Source organism: Lipotes vexillifer, unplaced genomic scaffold (assembly GCF_000442215.2).
Source record: "Lipotes vexillifer unplaced genomic scaffold, Lipotes_vexillifer_v1.1 scaffold433, whole genome shotgun sequence".
Taxonomy (NCBI): Eukaryota; Metazoa; Chordata; class Mammalia; order Artiodactyla; family Lipotidae; genus Lipotes; species Lipotes vexillifer.
The window spans coordinates 230322-246801 of record NW_006774285.1 but is presented as its reverse complement, the minus strand read 5'-3'; the positions used below and the strand labels follow the sequence as shown (position 1 = coordinate 246801).

Here is a 16480-nt window from a genome sequence, read left to right as displayed (position 1 = left end):
TAAAGGTGGTGCTCCTTCCCCAGCCCCAGCAGGTAACCCTCATTCCAAGCCTCATGTTCATACCAGCAAACGGGTCCAGCTGAATGCATGACCCTTCTCACCTCCTTCCTTGGGAGAGTCCTGCACACCGGCTTTGGCTCCTCCTTGGTAAGGCTGCTGCATCAGCGGCAACCCTGGTTCTTATCATTTTCCTTCTTTGCAAAAAGGTCAGGAGCATAGGTGAGCCCTGAGCCCTAAGAAGGGGGGCTTTGCAGCTTCACCAGGCAGGGCCTCCCCTGGTGCACAAGGGAGGATGTTTCTCCCTCCTTGTCCGTACTTGTCACATCCACTATATTAAGTCAGAGGGGAAGCCAGGGTGTGCAGTTCTGTCCCTGATGTGGTACAGCACCTTGAAGAACCTGGGTCGAAGCCTCTGATCGTCAAACTCCCTTGTCACTCCAGCAGCCTCAGTTCCTCTGGGGGTAGGGGTGAGGGTAGTGGGAAGGGAGTAGCTCTTCCTTGGGGACCTCCTGTCTCAAAGTCCCAAAGGAGGCGGAAAGAAGAGGATTTCTGCTGGACTTTATTTAGGAAGAGGAAGGAAGGAATGAAGGTAGAAAAGGCAAAATTACAGCTGAACAAGGCAGTTTTCTCTGGGCGTTTTCTCTCCGACCGGGGATAGGGAACGGGAGCACAAAGGAGACGGAGCCGTAATATGGGGCCCTTGGGATGAGATGGCCCAGAGGCCCGGCTTCCCAGTATAAGCCATGCAGGCCAGAGACACGCAGGAAGGAGTGGAGTTGGAGCAGGAAGCCTGGCCTGGGCAGCTGGTATCGAGTGGGCAAGGGCTGAGGGGCCTCCTCAGGGTGACATGCACCCCAGGGAAGTTGGACCATTGCTGGCCCCTCAGGCATTATCCCGTTTGGAATGTGAATGTGGGAGCAAAGTGGGCACAGGACCTCACCTGGGAATTTTCTTCCCTCCAAGTCAGTGGGGAACTAGCACCTAGGCACCCACGGGGGTATTTATATCCGAACAGACAGACAGACGCTTGAATCAGGCACTATGTTGAGAAATGTATTTATTTGCTAATATATTTATCCATAAATTCCACCCGGTCTCGTCGTTTTCTTCTGTCATGACTGTCACTCAGGGTGACAACTTTGTCTTCTGCGTGGGCAAAGATAAATTATTCCCGATAGCAGAGGCCAGGCTCTGATTTATGAAAGGACAGAGTAGAGTGGTGGGCTTGGCTTGTAAGCCCCTAAAAGCGTGGTTTAGTGAGATCACGGAAAGAGAAAGCATGACTGGATTCTCACTGTGGTTCAGTGCGTTATCTGTACTATTATCGTACTGTTTACTTCACACTCTATAACGCTTCAGTGACTTTCTTTGTGACCCCGGGCAAATACTCAGACATAGCTGAGTATACTCAAATACGCTGGTGCCTTTTCCCACCCATGAAATGGGCCCACTTCACGGAGTCGTTGGAGAGCTCCCGTGAGACAACAGAGTGCACTGTGTTCCAAGGTAGAAAGTATGCAGTGATAGAGAACATCCTAACCCCAGTCACAGAGCCCATCTGAGCACGACATGGGACGGGCACCAGCAGCAGACCGGTCTTGAAGCTCAGTTTCAATTTAGGAGGCCTGGTTGGGAAGGGAGAGCAGCAGGGCCTGAAACTATTTATATCCCAAAGCTCCAACTCAGATAAACACAAATGACTGTCCTCTGCCTACACACGGGACTATTGTGAGCATCAACAGAGCTGGTGCTACTGCAGGTATGAAGAATTCCACGGGGCCTGGAGGGGCCTTTGCTCTCCTCACAAAGCACATTTTCCCTTTCTTCTCCAGGAAAGGTGTGTTAGAGGCGGTCGTTGTCTGGTGCCCAGTTCTGAACCAGAGAGAAAGGCATTTAGCATCCCATAGGGTGAATTTTTTTTTTTTTTTTGGCTGTACGCGGGCCTCTCACCGCTGTGGCCCCTCCCGTTGCTGAGCACAGGCTCCGGACGCGCAGGCTCAGCGGCCATGGCTCACGGGCCCAGCCGCTCCGCGGCATGTGGGATCCTCCCGGACCGGGGCACGAACCCGTGTCCCCTGAATCGGCAGGCGGACTCTCAACCACTGCGCCACCAGGGAAGCCCCCATAGGGTGAAATTAAAAAAAAAAAAAAAAAAGGACACAATCTCCTACAGATGATCTGAAGTAAAGGAACTGTATCTAAATGCTAAAAGCTGCACAAAGCGTAAATTATCAGCTGGAACGTGCAAATGTACATAAAGAGCTTCTAGAAATAATTAAATATGCATTTTTTTTCGGCCGTCTGCTCACCGGCCAGCGTTTCTGTGGACGCAAATGGAAATCCAATCACGCTCCCTCCCTGTTAGGAAGGAGGGGGGCGGCCCCTGGATTTCTTCTCGTCTCTGCAGAGATAATCCACAGGGAGGCAGTGGATTCGCTGGCCCTGCGCTTTTAAGACGGGAAGACAAAAAAGAATCTCCGCTGTCATCCAGGATCCTCCAGGGGACCTGCGGCCCGGTGCCAGCGGCCTAGATCAAACGGTCCGCGCGCCGGGATTCCGCCCGGGTCGTGGCGCGCGCGCAGGCGCCAACGGCGCCGCACCTCCCCCACGGGCCCCGCCCACAGGCCCAATGGCCGCCAGGCCTCGCCCTCGCGCTGGCCCAGGTGGCGGGGGTGCGCGCCGGCCCAGGTGACTCCCGGCCCGCCCCGCCTCCTGGCGGGAGAAACCATCTCCCAAGGCGGGTGGAGGGGCGGGGCCGGCGGCCTCCCACGCCGGAAGAGGAAGTCTGGGAAACCGGAAGTGCGGGCATTCTGGGTAATTTGCTATTTACTTCCTGCGAGAGAAGTGGCTCCTTCCTTCGCTGTTCTTCCGTGGGAGAAGATGGCCCTGGAGACGGTGCCGAAAGACCTGCGGCATCTGCGGGCTTGTTTGCTGTGTTCGCTGGTCAAGGTGTCTGTGGGGAACCTGGTTGTACGGGCGATGGGGGACCCAGCTGGGGGAAAGTGGGTGGAACAGGGCTACAGGAACTGTGAAGAGAGAAGTTAGGTCCAGGACCCAGGGGGTGGCAGGGGGACGTGGGAAGCAGCAGGAGGCCATCGTTTTAAGTCGGTAGGAACGCAGGCAAATCTTGCAGCCGTGGGCGTGGACGTTCTCACATGCCTTTGCAACTTCAGCTCTCAGCACAGGCCTGATCCTTTACAGACGTTCAGTGAACTTCTGTTGGAGCCGAAGGACGTTAGGAATTGGAGGAAGGTGGGGATCTGCAGCTGAGGGAGTAGTCGGAGAAGGTGCCTGACCCCACGGAGATTTAGGGAGAGGAATAGGTAAAACGCAGTTGGGAACAAGAGAAGAAGGATTGTGAGAGTGGAACTTAGGAAAGGGGCTGTAGGAATGGTGGGTGGGGGACCTGATGAGACAGAACTAACATAGGGAGCCTTGTACTTGACCAGATAAAAGTATGGGGAAAGCTGTTTTTTCCTTTCGCCTTGTTCATGCTCACCTCTCTCCTTTTTTTCCCCTCCCAGACTATAGACCAGTTTGAATATGATGGTTGTGACAATTGTGATGCATACCTTCAGATGAAGGGTAACCGAGAGATGGTATATGACTGCACCAGCTCTTCCTTTGATGGGTAAGCCCTTTAGACTGCTGCATTCATTCTTTTACATTACCCGCATCCCACCAAGTAAATGTGGACAGACTCTTGAGACCCTAATCCTAGTTGGTCTCAAACTTATTTTGAGGCACACTAGTCCTGTGCTGTCCAGTACAGCAGCCACTAGCCATGTGTGGCATTGAGTACCTGAAATGTGGCTAGTCCAAATTGAGATATGCTTTACCTGTAATGTGTGCACTGGGTTTCAAAGACTCAGCACAAGGAAAAAGAATGTAAAATATCTTGACTTGTTTTAATCACATGCCATAATAATAATACTTTGAATATGTTGGGTTAAATGAAATATATTATTGAAGTTAATTTCACCTTTTGTCTTTACTCCTTTAACATGGCTACAGAAAATTTTTAAAATGCCTTGCATGGCTTTCATTATATTTCCACTGGACAGGTCTTCACTAGACTATTAGCTCACTGCTGATAGGGACTGTTTATGTCATGCACCATGACCTGGCATAGGGCCTGGAAGGTGATGGATACTTAATACACATTTGTTGAATGTATGAAGATCCTTTTTGAAAATGAAGGGTAAATTTTGGCCCCAAAGCTGATGCTTTTAGATATCTCTAAGAGGCCCTAAGAGAAAAGTTTTCCCTTGGTAAGATTGCCCAGTTGGGGGAAGGGGAATGAGAGAAGTGTGAGTGGCTAGGTCTCAATTTTCCTTCCCCAAGGGAGGAGCCAGAGGGCAGTATTCTTTGGGGGTTAAGTTTCTTTTGGTTTCTAGGCCAATTAAGGGTCTACATGCAAACTGGGCCCAAACCAGTGCATGCTAAAGTTCCTTCAAGGTGGGCCAACTTCATTTCTCCTTTGTTTGCCTTTAAGGAAGAGTAAAGAATTGAGCAAAACAGATGTTGTCATGGAATCTTTACTTCGTACATATGTACACATTCATGTGCACACTCAGATACTCCAGTTCTTTCATTTGTTAGCACTGTTACCATCCAGTGCTAACAAATGAATGGACTCCCATCTGTGGATGGTGTGAGAGATGGCAAGAGTTACACAATGAGATACTTACCAGTAGGAGAGAGACAACAGTGTAAAGTTTTGCATGTTAGGGTTTTTTGTTTGTTTGTTTAAAATCTGGTAAAATATACATCAAATTTTTTTGCCATTTTTAAGTGTAGAATTCATTCAACGGCATTAAATATATTCATATTTTTATGCAACTATTACCACCATCTATCTCCAGAACTTTTTTTTTTTTGCCACACGCCATGTGGGATCTTAGTTCCCCCACTAGGGATCAAACTTGCGCCCCTTTCATTGGAAGCGTGGAGTGTTAACCACTGGACCACCAGGGAAGTCTCTCCAGAACTTTTTTCATCTTCTCATTTCCTCCTCCCCGCAGCCCCTGGCAACCACCATTTTACTTTCCCTGTGAATCTGATTAGTCTAGGTACTTCCTGTAAGTGGAATCTTACAATATTTGTCCTTTTGTGATTGGTTCATTTCACGTAGCATAATGTCTTCAAGGTTTATCCATATTGTAGCATGTGTCAGAATTTCCTTCTTAAGCTTAATAATATCCCATTTTATGTATATACCAAATTTTATTTACCTGTGCATCTATTGATGGACACGTGGATTGCTTCTACCTTTTGGCTGTTAGGAATAATGCTACCATGAACATGGCTTTACAAATACCTGTTTAGGTCCCTGCTTTCACTTCTCTGGGGTATATATCCAGAAGTGGAGTTGCTGGATTATTCTCTGATTAACATTTTGAGGAACTGCGATACTGTTTTCTATAGCAGCAGCATTTTACATTCCCACCAGGAGAGTACAAGGGTTCCAGTTTCGCTACATCCTTGTCAGCACTTGTTACTTTCTGTTTTTTGTTTTGTTTTTGATAATAGCTGCCCTGTTGGGTGTGAAGTGGTATCTTATGGTTTTGATTTGCATTTCCTTAATGATTAGTGATGTTGAGCATCTTTTCATGTGCTTATTGGCCATTTGTATATCTTCTTTGGAAAAAAGTCTCTTCAAATATAATTCAGTTATGAAGACTTGGAAATAACTACAGCTTCTAAGCAAGAAGTGTCTGAGGACTCCCATCTTTGGGCTACGGTTCTGGGTTTTACATTAAGTGACAACTCTGATATTGTTAGTGTCTTACTAAAGGATTGTCAGAGAGTTCTGAAGCATGCTATGTTCAATTAAAAAACAAAAGGTTATGACCATTTATCAGAGTCTGGGCATAATAGCTGCACATGTCCAGGTTAAGCTGTCATTGTTTTCGAGTTCCTTAAGAGTTGAGTTGATGAGAACTGAGCAAGTAGAGTTTTTTGCCCATTTTTGAATGAGGTTTTTGGTTTTTTGTTGTTGAGTTGTAGGAGTTATTTATTTATTCTGGTGCATATTAGGATTTGAAGAGTGAGTATATCAAAGGCTAAAGGAGATCAGAGGAGGGCTTGGTGAACTCAGCCAGAAGTGGAGGAGATAGCTTATGAGTCAGCCTCTTAATTAAGGAAAGAAGTACAGGATTTTTGAGGAGGTTGAGATGAGAGAAAGGTAGAAAAAGCATTCTAAACAAAGGGACTGACCTGAGCAAGGGCATGGGGTGGGAAAACCAGGGTATGTTTGGAGAATGGTGGGAATTCTGTTTAGGTTAAGTCATAAGGTTGGATAACAGACACTGTAAGGCTGGAAGGATAGATTGTGAAGGACAGAGGAGAATATACTTTTGGTCAGAAGGACAGCCTGCATACGTGCCTACCCCAGACTGGTCTGCCGGGCCAGGGCAAGTATTACCCTGCCTGCCACCCCTGGAGGTGGCGTCAGTTCCACTCAAAGCATATAGCTGAGAATGTAGGATTTGGATGGGGAGGGAGGCTTCCCAAATAAGAATCCAGGATTGCTACCAGGAGAAGGGGGAATGGATACCGAGGAGGTAGTCAACAAATACCAGTGCCTGGTACAGATCTGTCACAGGAGGCAATCAGTAAGTATTTGGTCGAATGCGGGAATGACAGAAGTGACCTCTGTAGCTTCTGAAAGCACCTGAAGCTTACCTGTCATGCTCGGTAGCAGGCTTCTGGCCCTTGCGTAGCCTCTGTTGCCTGTGCTCTGGGATTAGAGCTACCCTGAGAAGAATGATTAGGATAATAAAGGAGAGCTAATGTTTACTTAGCACCTACTCTGTGCTAGGGTTTTTCATGTATTAGCTCAACCTTCTAGTTTCATCTTACTGATGAAATTCTGAGGGAGGTCTCCATACGTGTGTCAGGCTATACAGCTCATTAAAGGCAGAGCTTGCTTAAGTCTAACTTGTTTCTAGTAAGAGGACCCATTGTTTTGACTCACCCTCCCCTTTGCACTAGGCTCCAGCCCTCAGTGGTTGTGTCGGTTGTAATCAGTAATGCCATCTACCTCAAAAGCTGTCCCATTTCCCAGGGAATCGGTAGGCCAAGGATGCTTTTGAGCATCCTATGGCGAGATAGTCTTTGGGGGATGATGACTGACCTGTGACTGGTGGGCCAGGGACATAAGTGCAAAGGACCTTTGTCAGTACTAGCTCTGCGTCAGTCCCTTCCCAGCACTAGAACTTAGTTTCCCCTTCTTTCTGGTAGAAACTCAATACTTGGCTTTTTCCTAGGTTTCCTCTCCCAAAACTGTTGTGCTGGCTGGGAACAGAGTAAAGGGGCGGGGGCGTGGGGCGGACAGTTCCCTTAGTCTCTCTGTTCTCTAGTAGAGGCAACTCAGGCTGACTCTCTGTTTCTTTCCCCTTTCTAGAATCATTGCGATGATGAGTCCAGAGGACAGCTGGGTCTCCAAGTGGCAGCGAGTCAGTAAGTGTCTCCCTTTCTCTTTATCCTGGCCTGGTTGTGTTGTCAGGGCCAGGGTGCTGGTGGGGGAGTCTTCAGTCAGTGGGTAGGTGGCCCCAGGGTGAGAACGATGGGGTTGGAGGAAAGCCAAGGAAGGTGTCCTGTGTCCTGTCGTTTAACACGTAGAGCCAGAAGAAGTGATTGCTCTTCTCTGGGAGTTGGCGGCATTTCTTTCATTTTTAGCTTAAGCTTCCATTTGGTCTTTAGTTGTAACTCACTCTTAAACTGCAGTCTTTTTTCTTCTCTTTCAGGTAACTTTAAGCCAGGTGTGTATGCAGTGTCAGTCACTGGTCGCCTGCCCCAAGGTAATAATAATCATAGTAACGGCCAATGTTCATTTACTGTGCCAAGCTCTGTGGAAGTTTCTTATGTGAATTAATGCCAGTCCTCACAACTCTATGAGGGAAAGCAAATCTCAGAGAGGCTAAATAACTTGTCCAAGGTCACCCAGCTAGTAAGTAACGAGCCAGAATTTGGGGACCCAGGCATCCTGGCTCCAGAACCCTTGCTTTTTTTTTTTTTTTTTTTGCGGTACGCGGGCCTCTCACTGTTGTGGCCTCTCCCGTTGCGGAGCACAGGCTCCGGACGCGCAGGCTCAGCGGCCATGGCTCACGGGCCCAGCCGCTCCGCGGCATGTGGGATCTTCCCGGACCGGGGCACGAACCCGTGTCCCCTGCATCGGCAGGCGGACTCTCAACCACTGCGCCACCAGGGAAGCCCCAGAACCCTTGCTTTTGATGACTACAATGTGTCTCTCTTTTTCTTCTCATTCTTACCAAGTCATTGCCAAGCACTTGCCTGGATCCTCAAGGGTGACAAGCCGACCATGCAGTTCGGTTGATGAGCAGTCTAGGAACTCCAGTTTGCTTAGAGCGTGCCACCCCTTCCCCTCACCAAGTGGTACCCGAGGGACATTTCTTATCTTCTGGAGTCTTCTTCCCTTACAGAGCCGTTTCTCTTCCTGCTGCAGGAATCGTGCGGGAGCTGAAGAGTCGAGGAGTGGCCTACAAATCCAGAGACACAGCCATAAAGACCTAGCAAGATGCACGGCCGCCAGCGTCCTTGCTCCTCGTCTCTGCCTCTGCTTACTTTTTGTTGTGAAACTAAATGGGCAGAACTTCAAATACATGCCGCCCTCCGATTCTGAGATTCAGCAGACTGTTGAGAGAGCAGCACAATGTGCCCCTGGGCCATTTTACCTTCTCTGGGCTGCTGTGGGGTGGGGGTGGTTTGGGTTGGTGGATTAGCAGAGGCTGACTTCAGTGGGGAGTAGGATGCTGGCCTTCCTACGCACAGCCTGGGGCTGCGCCCTTGCGCATGGGCAGGACTCTGGGTCAGATGCCAGAAAACGTGAACCCCTAGGAATGCTCTTAAGCCCATAACAGATGCCTTGCCTCCCTCTTCCTTTGTCTTAACTGGGCACAGTAAGAACTCGTTGCCCAGTAAGCATCTTCCCAGAGCAGCAGAGGCCCTTCTGCTCCTCGTTATCTGTCTCTGAGCCTCCGGGATTGTAGCCTTTCTAGTGAGCTTCCCTGGGTCTCAGAGGTCTGTTCTCCTGAGTCTAGGCAACCCCGTCAGCCTGGTAGTCCTGGCATCTGGTGGTTGCAGCCTTCTGCCCTCTAGACCTGGCACAACAGGTGTCCCTTGAAGAAATCCTGAGGCTTCTTCGTATTACTTGCCCTTGACCATGTTTAAAACCTTTTTTTCCTTCTTTGTTTTCTTCTTTTTTCTGTTCTTCCTATACCTTAGGCCCACCAGTGACGCCCATGACCCCACCCCCCACTTTCCTGCGTTCCCCTAACTGGAGACCCTCAGGTTGCTGCTGGGTCTTGGTCTGGCTAGTTCGTGCCTCTCCTTTTCTCTCTGGCCTAGTAAGAGGGCCTTGAGTGATGTCACGGTATTGGCCAAGGTGAGTTATTTGTTTTGGAATTAAATATTTACCATAAATTCTCATTTATTAAATTTCCACAGAAAATCATGTTAAGCGTCCTCATTTTTATTTCCCTTTCTTGTTCCCCATCTGCAAAAAAAGTGATTACATCCTATTTACCTCAGGATTTTTGTGATTATAAAAATAAAGCAATGTGAAAATTCTGTAACTTAAGTTTTATAAAAGGTAAAACTCGTTTGCTCTCCTTTTTTAGTCATTCTTCAGTATATGCAGCATGTACACAATTCACCAAAATAGTGGGGGAAGTGCCTGGAACGGGTGCGCGGGCGGAGCTCTGACTCGGGGTAGGGGTGCCTGCGCTGGGGCTTGGCGTCTTAGCCGCCTGGTGTTGCTAGTGAGTCTGTGTCTCCTGTTACCTGTGACCTGGACAGTGTGGGAAGGAGGGAGAGATGCTGCCTCTCCGGTGACCCTCCCAGGCCCAGGGGAGGAATCTGGGACTGGCCCAGGCGCTCATGTCACCACTCACGGGTCCTGTCAAGCCAGAACCGTTCTCTGATGCCTTCAAGCTCGGGGAGCGGTCTGTTAACCCCAATCCCAACTGAGCTTTTCCAGGACTTTCCCAGCCCAGCACCCTGAGCTCCAGGGGTGGCGGTTTCTGTCGTTCAGTTTCAATCTGAAAGAAGTCTTGGGAAACAACCCCACCAGGCTAGAGTTTACGTCCTGGAGGGAAGACGTGGGTGTTAGTTAGCAAGAGTGCCAGGGCCACGCAGCCGACACCCAACTTTCACTGGCTGTCTCAGAAAGTCCCTTGGAAATCCCCAGCCGCTGTCCTGCGTGTCTGACCCGGACGTGGCTGCTCGGCGAGAATGGAAACAGTTGCGGGGGGCGGGGCGGGGGCAAGAGGGGCTGTGCGCAGATAACCACACTCCCGCCGCCTCGGCCCCACACCCGGCGGCGCCCCAACTGTCAGCCTCGCCGGAAGCGAGAGACAGGCTCTGGGGGGGCGGGGGGGGGGGGGGGCGGGGGAAGGGCGGCCGGCCGCAGTGCCCGGATCTCAGACTCCGTGCGCCCCGCCGCTTCTGCCGGGGCGGGGGGCGGGGGCGGCTGCGTCTGACTTCGCTCTCGTGCTTTCTCTCGGCGGTCCAGCCGGGCGCCGAGGTGCCGGAGACCTGTCCCCTGTTGGGAACCCAAAGAAGCTGAAGCGCGGACCGGTGGCTCACTCCCCGCGAGTGAGCAGTGCTGTGGGCGAGGGGAGGTTTCGGGCGCCGGCATCCCCGTGCGTGAGGGCTGCGCCCCGTCTGGGAGCCCGTCGAAGTCTCGGCCCCATTCTGACTGCTGAGGTCCCGCATCTGCCCGAAGCTCTCAGTCTCCTGCTTAGTAGTCTGGCTTCTCTTCTTGACCAAGGCAAGGCTCCTCCCCAGTGCACCAAGGACGGACCCAAGTCAGAAAAAGTAGTGGCCTTCCCCTTGCCTGCCTGTTTCTCATTCTTCACCTGCTACCCACCACAGGCCGTGGGGTTAGGGTCTCCCCAAAATGGAGGGGCTAACCGGCAGTGCGTGCATCCTCCAGCCCAAAGCAGGGGTTGGTAGCTGATAGAACAAGGGCCAGAACGTTCTGGTATTGGAGGGAGCGGTTTTCCCAAGAGTAATGGGACGGGCTGGTGAGGGCCTAAACTCAGGCTGGGCTCTTCAGGTTCAGGGACTGAGGCCTCACTCCTCTGGCATGGCCATTACCTTCATAGTGCCAGCCTGTCTATAACCTGCTATTAATTCTCAAGTCCCCTCCGTGACACCTGGGGTGTGTGTGTGTGTGTGTGTGTGTGTGTGTGTGTGTGTGTGTGTGTAAAATAGGTAGAAAATGTTTAAGAACAGACTAATAACAGCTCACTCTGTCTGGAAGTCTGGTTCTTGTTTGGTATCCGTAAAGCCTCTCATTTAAATAGCATTTTACAAGTCGACAAGGGGGCTTTCACATCCATTATCTTATTTGATCCCCCAAAACCCCTGTGCCAAAGTTAACATCCTTAGGTAATGATGCAGAGGCTGAGGCTCAAAGAGTTAAAGCGACATGGCCATGATCAAGTAGTGGAGGCTTAGCTCAAGAAACACCTTGCCCACCCCCGGTTTAGGGCTGCGTTCTGACATAGTTCTCCCCAAACGCAGCAGCTTTGCTCCCTTCATGATTTTTCCTCAGTACCAGCAAGCTGCATTTGCCTGCACGCTGAGCTGTCCTAACCCCCCTACTCCCACCACCTACAATCGCTAGGTCTCAAGTCCAAAACTAGCCAGAGAGGGGGAGGCAGTGTGGGGAAATGGCCAGAGAGGAGATACTCGGGATTTACTCAAGGATCCCTGTGCAGAGCATCGGGAAACTGGTCCAGTCCTCCAATTCCTGCCTGGCTGCATCTTCTGTTCCATTCCATCAGCTCTTGGGTATCTGCTGGCCTGTGCCAGGTCTCTCCAACCTCTCCTGCTTTTTTTCTACTCGCCACCTTCCTCCACCTGCAGCCCCGTTATGGCCCCTTCACACTCCACTGGAACTAGGGGCAGTGTCCCTGCCTCTCAGCCCTGCTGCTTCCACCACCCACCAGCCCTGACTTTTCTAAGTCACTTTACTTCTCTAGAAGAAGTTTCCTCTTCAAAAAAATGCAGTTGACAAAACTCTGGTGTTAGTTGACAGGATAGTGTTTCCTTGTGAAAGGTGGGGTGGAGAAGGGCATGAGGGGCCCCTGGTTATGGTCTGCTTTTGACCTGGATGCTAGTTACATAGGTCGATTCACTTTCTGGAGATTTACTGAGTTATACACTCATGATTTGGTCCCTTTTCTGTTTGTCCATTATACCTGAAATAAAAAGTTCGCTTAAAAACGCAGTTGGCAGTTCTCGTCTTAGGATAGTTTTGAGAATGAAATACAGTCATTTAGGTAAAAGCAATTTGAGAGCTGTAAACTACCAAGTCTACCTAAGAGATTGTCATTCAAAGTTGTCCCCCTCTAGATAAGTTCTAGGTAAGAACGTCATCACTCTAGCCTTCTTGGGCAATAGATGTTCAAATGTATCTATCATTCGCAAATATATCAAAAACTGAAACATTTTTCTTCAGGCACCAGGGCTTTTTATCTTAATCTCTCTCTCTTTCTGTTCTTTCATTTTTATGACCTAAGTTTTGTTTATTTTTTAAATATATACTTCCTTTCTATTTGGCTATGAGATTGTGAATGTGATTTAACCTCTACTTGGCTTACAGTCATTGTTATAAAACCTCCATTTTTGTATCATGTGGTGAAATGGTTCTGGGACTAATTATTTCTCTACCTCTTAGATTCATGTCAGCCTGTCAGCTGTCACTTCTGCTGCTCATGTGTGGCTGTCCCCACTCCAGTCTTGTCTGAACCAGGAGATTAGCCATGCTGGTAAAAACTGCTGTTGGGTGAGCCAGTAAGTCTTGGACTGAGGAAGAAAGCACATGGCTGTCTGCCTGGGCCTTGGGGCTCAGAGGTCTTCACCATTGGGAGGGGGAGGTCTGGAGTGTCAGGGCAGAGGAAAGAGGGAAGGCAGACCCTGCAGAGAATGCAAGGGCTGGGAGAGTCAGGACTTAGGCCAGCTCCTCACTTGATGGGTGAGAAAACTGAGCCCCAGAGTCAAGGGTCAGCCTGCCCTCAAGAGGGGGTCACTGCTACTTTGTATGTCCTCCACTGCCTGGCTCAGCGCCTTTTGCCTACAGACGCTTGTGTTTCTCTTTGCTTTTAGACCCCAGGAAGCAGGAACTGAGTGCAGAGAAAACTCTGCCCTGGGCTGCTGGCTCCTAGATGCCAGATCCTCTGAGAACATGATAGAAAACGTCTCCCCTCTAGACCTCGGCACTCCTAGTCTCAACACTGCCCCCAAAGTGGAGGGCAGGCATTACGGGGTCATGGACAGAGGACCTGAGGCCCAGGGGTCCGTCCCACAGCAGAGGGAGGCTTGTGCCTCTTAGAAGTCAGGGAGCCGGAGGGCCCCGTTTCAAGACCCTGTGCTGCTTTCCTGCCTGTGCTCTCTCCTTCCCCCACACTGAGTCTCGTGCTCCAGAGAGAACTTGGGGGAAGATAAGGAACAGCTTCAGACGCCAGGGTGGGGAGACCCCAGCTTCCATCCAAAATGGAGCCCTCATTCCTTCTTCCCCAAACCCAGCAACTGCCACCCTTTCAACCACTCCCCCAAGCCCGGAAAATACCTGGAAGGAAGTGAGTGCTCTGGGCCACTAGCCGGGAGAGGGGGTTTAACTGTCACCTGGTCCCTGGGGGCTTGAGTGGCAGAGGGCAGAGGAGAAAATGCAAATCCATGCTTGGGAGAGAGAAGAACTGCACGGAGAGGAAGAGGGTGGCAGCCAAGGCCCAGACTTCCTCTGGGGCTTGTGGGCCCAGCAGGCGCTGGGGAGGCCTGAGGCAAGGGAGTGATCACAGGCCCTGGGAGAAGCCAGCAGCTGTCCCCCCCACCCCACCCCGCCCGTGCAGGCAGCTGCCGTCGGGGCACTGGCACTTTCTCTGGGCGGCCGAGTAGACTCACTTCCTCAGCCCTGCACCTCCGGGGAGCAGGGAGATGGGGCGGGGTCTGGAGCTCCATGGAGCCAGGCGGGAAGATGAGGAGATGGGGGAGGTCGAGGTGGGCGCTTTGCGTCACATTTCTGTGACTGAATCTGAGGAAAGCGTGTCTGTTGCTTCTGCAGCAGGAGGGACTAAGCTTAGACTGGAAGGACCCCTCTGGCCTCCGCACCGCTCCTCCCCCTACCAGAGGCCAGAACTGGGAACCACGTGGTGTCCCTGCAAAGGGATCTTTCACAGCCACTGGGAGGCAAGAGTAGAGCGAGAAGCCGCCCTTGGGCTTGTGTTCCACAATAATAATTTGTTACATCAGTATGACAATTACCAGGTTCAAAAACTGGCCACCTCCATTATTGCATTTGATCCTCAGTGCCATCCTGTGGGGCATTATTTCCCTTTCACAGATGAGAAAACTGAGTTTCAGTTACATCATTTGCCCGAGGTCAGCGGCCAGGCAAGTCCGGCCTGGTGTTTCGGCCCAGCCATCCCTTATGGCGTCCCTTCGGTTCCGCTGTGGCTGCTGGGGATCCAGGGCCCATAACTGGGGCAGGGGTGAGGGCTAGTTCTTCCTTTTCCCCCTTGACCCCCGCCTGCAGGTGGGGCTCTTGGGGGTCGGGTCTGCCATCTGCAGCGCTAAGGTCTTTGGGGAGGAAGGCCTCAGCAACTCCTCGTGCTCACTCACCCTTGGACCCTTCCTGGAAGACCTGGGCCTCTGGCCCCGTCCCCTCTCCTGTTTTGCCCCCGGACTCTCACCAGCACCAACCCCCCAGCCGCAGCCCCAGGACGCAGCTGCCCGTGCCCCATTGGCCGGCCTGGGAGCATTTGCCCTTATTTGGCCAGGCTGCTCCAGGCCGCCTCCACCCCCAGCCCAGCCCGGGGAAGGCTTGTCTCTCTCACTTCATCTTTTTGAGGTTTGCCTATGGGGCCCTGGCGGGCGTCGCTTCAAACGCACTTTCTGGTTGAGTCACTTTTTAACGGCTCCAGTGCTGGGAGCTGCTGCGGCTGCTGCTGCACAAGTGGCCCTCAGCCTTCGTGGCCCCCAGCCTTCGTGGCCCCAGCCTTCGTGGGCACCTCCCCCACCTGACTGCCTTAATGGGCTCCGAGGGAAGGAGCTGGGGTGGCCCTTCACTGCTGCATTCTGCAGACCACTTGGTTACCCATTTAGACCCCTCTGCTGCCCCCACCCACAAGCCTGGGGCCTGGGAAGTCTGCCCTGAGCTCCTCCCGCTGCTTTTTCCAACCCCCTTCTCCAACTGGGCTTGTGAGCAGACAAGGCTGCATCTCCACTGTCTGTTGAGTATCCACAATGAGGTCTGCCAGGCCTGGTCCTCTGGAGGACTTTGGACTGAGTCCCTTAGGGAAACAGAAATGGGTTGCAGGCTGCTGGCTGATTTTCAGGAGGGTGAAACTTAACCTCACTGAGTTTCCGTTTCCTCACCTCTGAGATGGGGATACCATCGTTTACATCACTGGGTCAGCATGATGATCAAATGAGGTTTTATAAAGTCCTCTAGGCGCCTTGGCTTCTGTCCTTCCCCACCCCACCCCACCCCAGCTCAGCATGTAGAACGTGGAGGTGAATAAAGAAACAGCTCACGGAGCAGTCCTCACGGTGCTCTCTGTTCTTTCCACCCCTCACCTTCTGCTTTTCCAGCTGCCCCTGGGATGTGAGGACTGCTCTGGAAGGCAGGATGCAGCAGGATGCTGGCAGATAGACAGAGGCGTCCCCCAGCCCTTTGTCCCTGTTCCCAGCCAAGATGGGGGGCAGATTCTACTCGAGATCTCTTTCCAGCCACCTGCCTTCTCTGAGCTATGGGAGGTCTGCCCTTGAGCCCGCTGGGGAAATCCATGGGAAGGTCTTGGAACATGACTTGCTGTTTCCTCCTCCAAGGGGCTTGGGGCCCCTTGCTCTTGGGGACTTCCTGACTACAAACAGGTCCTTTGGTCAGACTCCTCTGCAGTTTTATAGATGAAGTAAGGGCTGGGGCCTGGGGGAGCAGATCCAAAGTTATACTGTAAATAGCCATAGGGTGGGGACTGGACTCCTCGTCTCCTACCTCCTAGTTCTGCCCTCTGTTTCGTGGTCCTGATGTTGGGGGTAGGTAGTTAGGCTGATGAGAGATCATAGTGGGTTCCAGGCAGGGATGGGACACACACACACACACACACACACAGTTTATTTGTAGCAGTTAAAACTGGAGCAGGTGCAGCTCTGCAACTTAAACCAGGCAGATTTGTACCTTTGTGTGGAGGGAGCCAAGAGGGAGTTTTCTCTCATTTCCTCCCTGTGTCCCTAGGAGATCCCAGTTGAGGACGCCTCTGGTTTCATGGCCACTCCCACAGCAGTGGTCAGGGTGGTCTTCTTCCTCACACCCACACCCCCTTTCCTACCCAGCCCACCCTGCCTCTGTCTAGATGCTGTGGACAAAACCCTGAACCTGGCCCTAACTTGCTTTGTGACCCCAGGCTGCCTGCTGCCTCTCTCTGGTCTTGCAGCTCAGCTTCCTGAC

General features: G+C 51.5%; 1 protein-coding gene across 1 annotated transcript; it reads left to right on the top strand.

Moving 5' to 3' along the window:
• Window positions 1-2857: 2857 nt before the first annotated feature.
• SUPT4H1 (SPT4 homolog, DSIF elongation factor subunit) lies at window positions 2858-8865 on the top strand. Its single transcript, XM_007449056.1, has 5 exons — window positions 2858-2949; window positions 3525-3631; window positions 7409-7464; window positions 7752-7805; window positions 8471-8865. The coding sequence occupies exons 1-5, from the start codon at window positions 2881-2883 to the stop codon at window positions 8536-8538; spliced, it is 354 nt and encodes a 117-aa protein (XP_007449118.1). The 5' UTR covers window positions 2858-2880; the 3' UTR covers window positions 8539-8865.
• The last annotated feature ends 7615 nt before the right edge of the window (window positions 8866-16480 follow it).

Bases quoted from the DNA above. Each gene is read 5' to 3' on its own strand.
- SUPT4H1 (XM_007449056.1), top strand. From the start codon at position 2,881: ATGGCCCTGGAGACGGTGCCGAAAGACCTGCGGCATCTGCGGGCTTGT. The intron at 2,950-3,524 runs GTGTCTGTGGGG...TTCCCCTCCCAG, and splicing joins TGCTGTGTTCGCTGGTCAAG to ACTATAGACCAGTTTGAATA. The intron at 3,632-7,408 runs GTAAGCCCTTTA...TCCCCTTTCTAG, and splicing joins ACCAGCTCTTCCTTTGATGG to AATCATTGCGATGATGAGTC.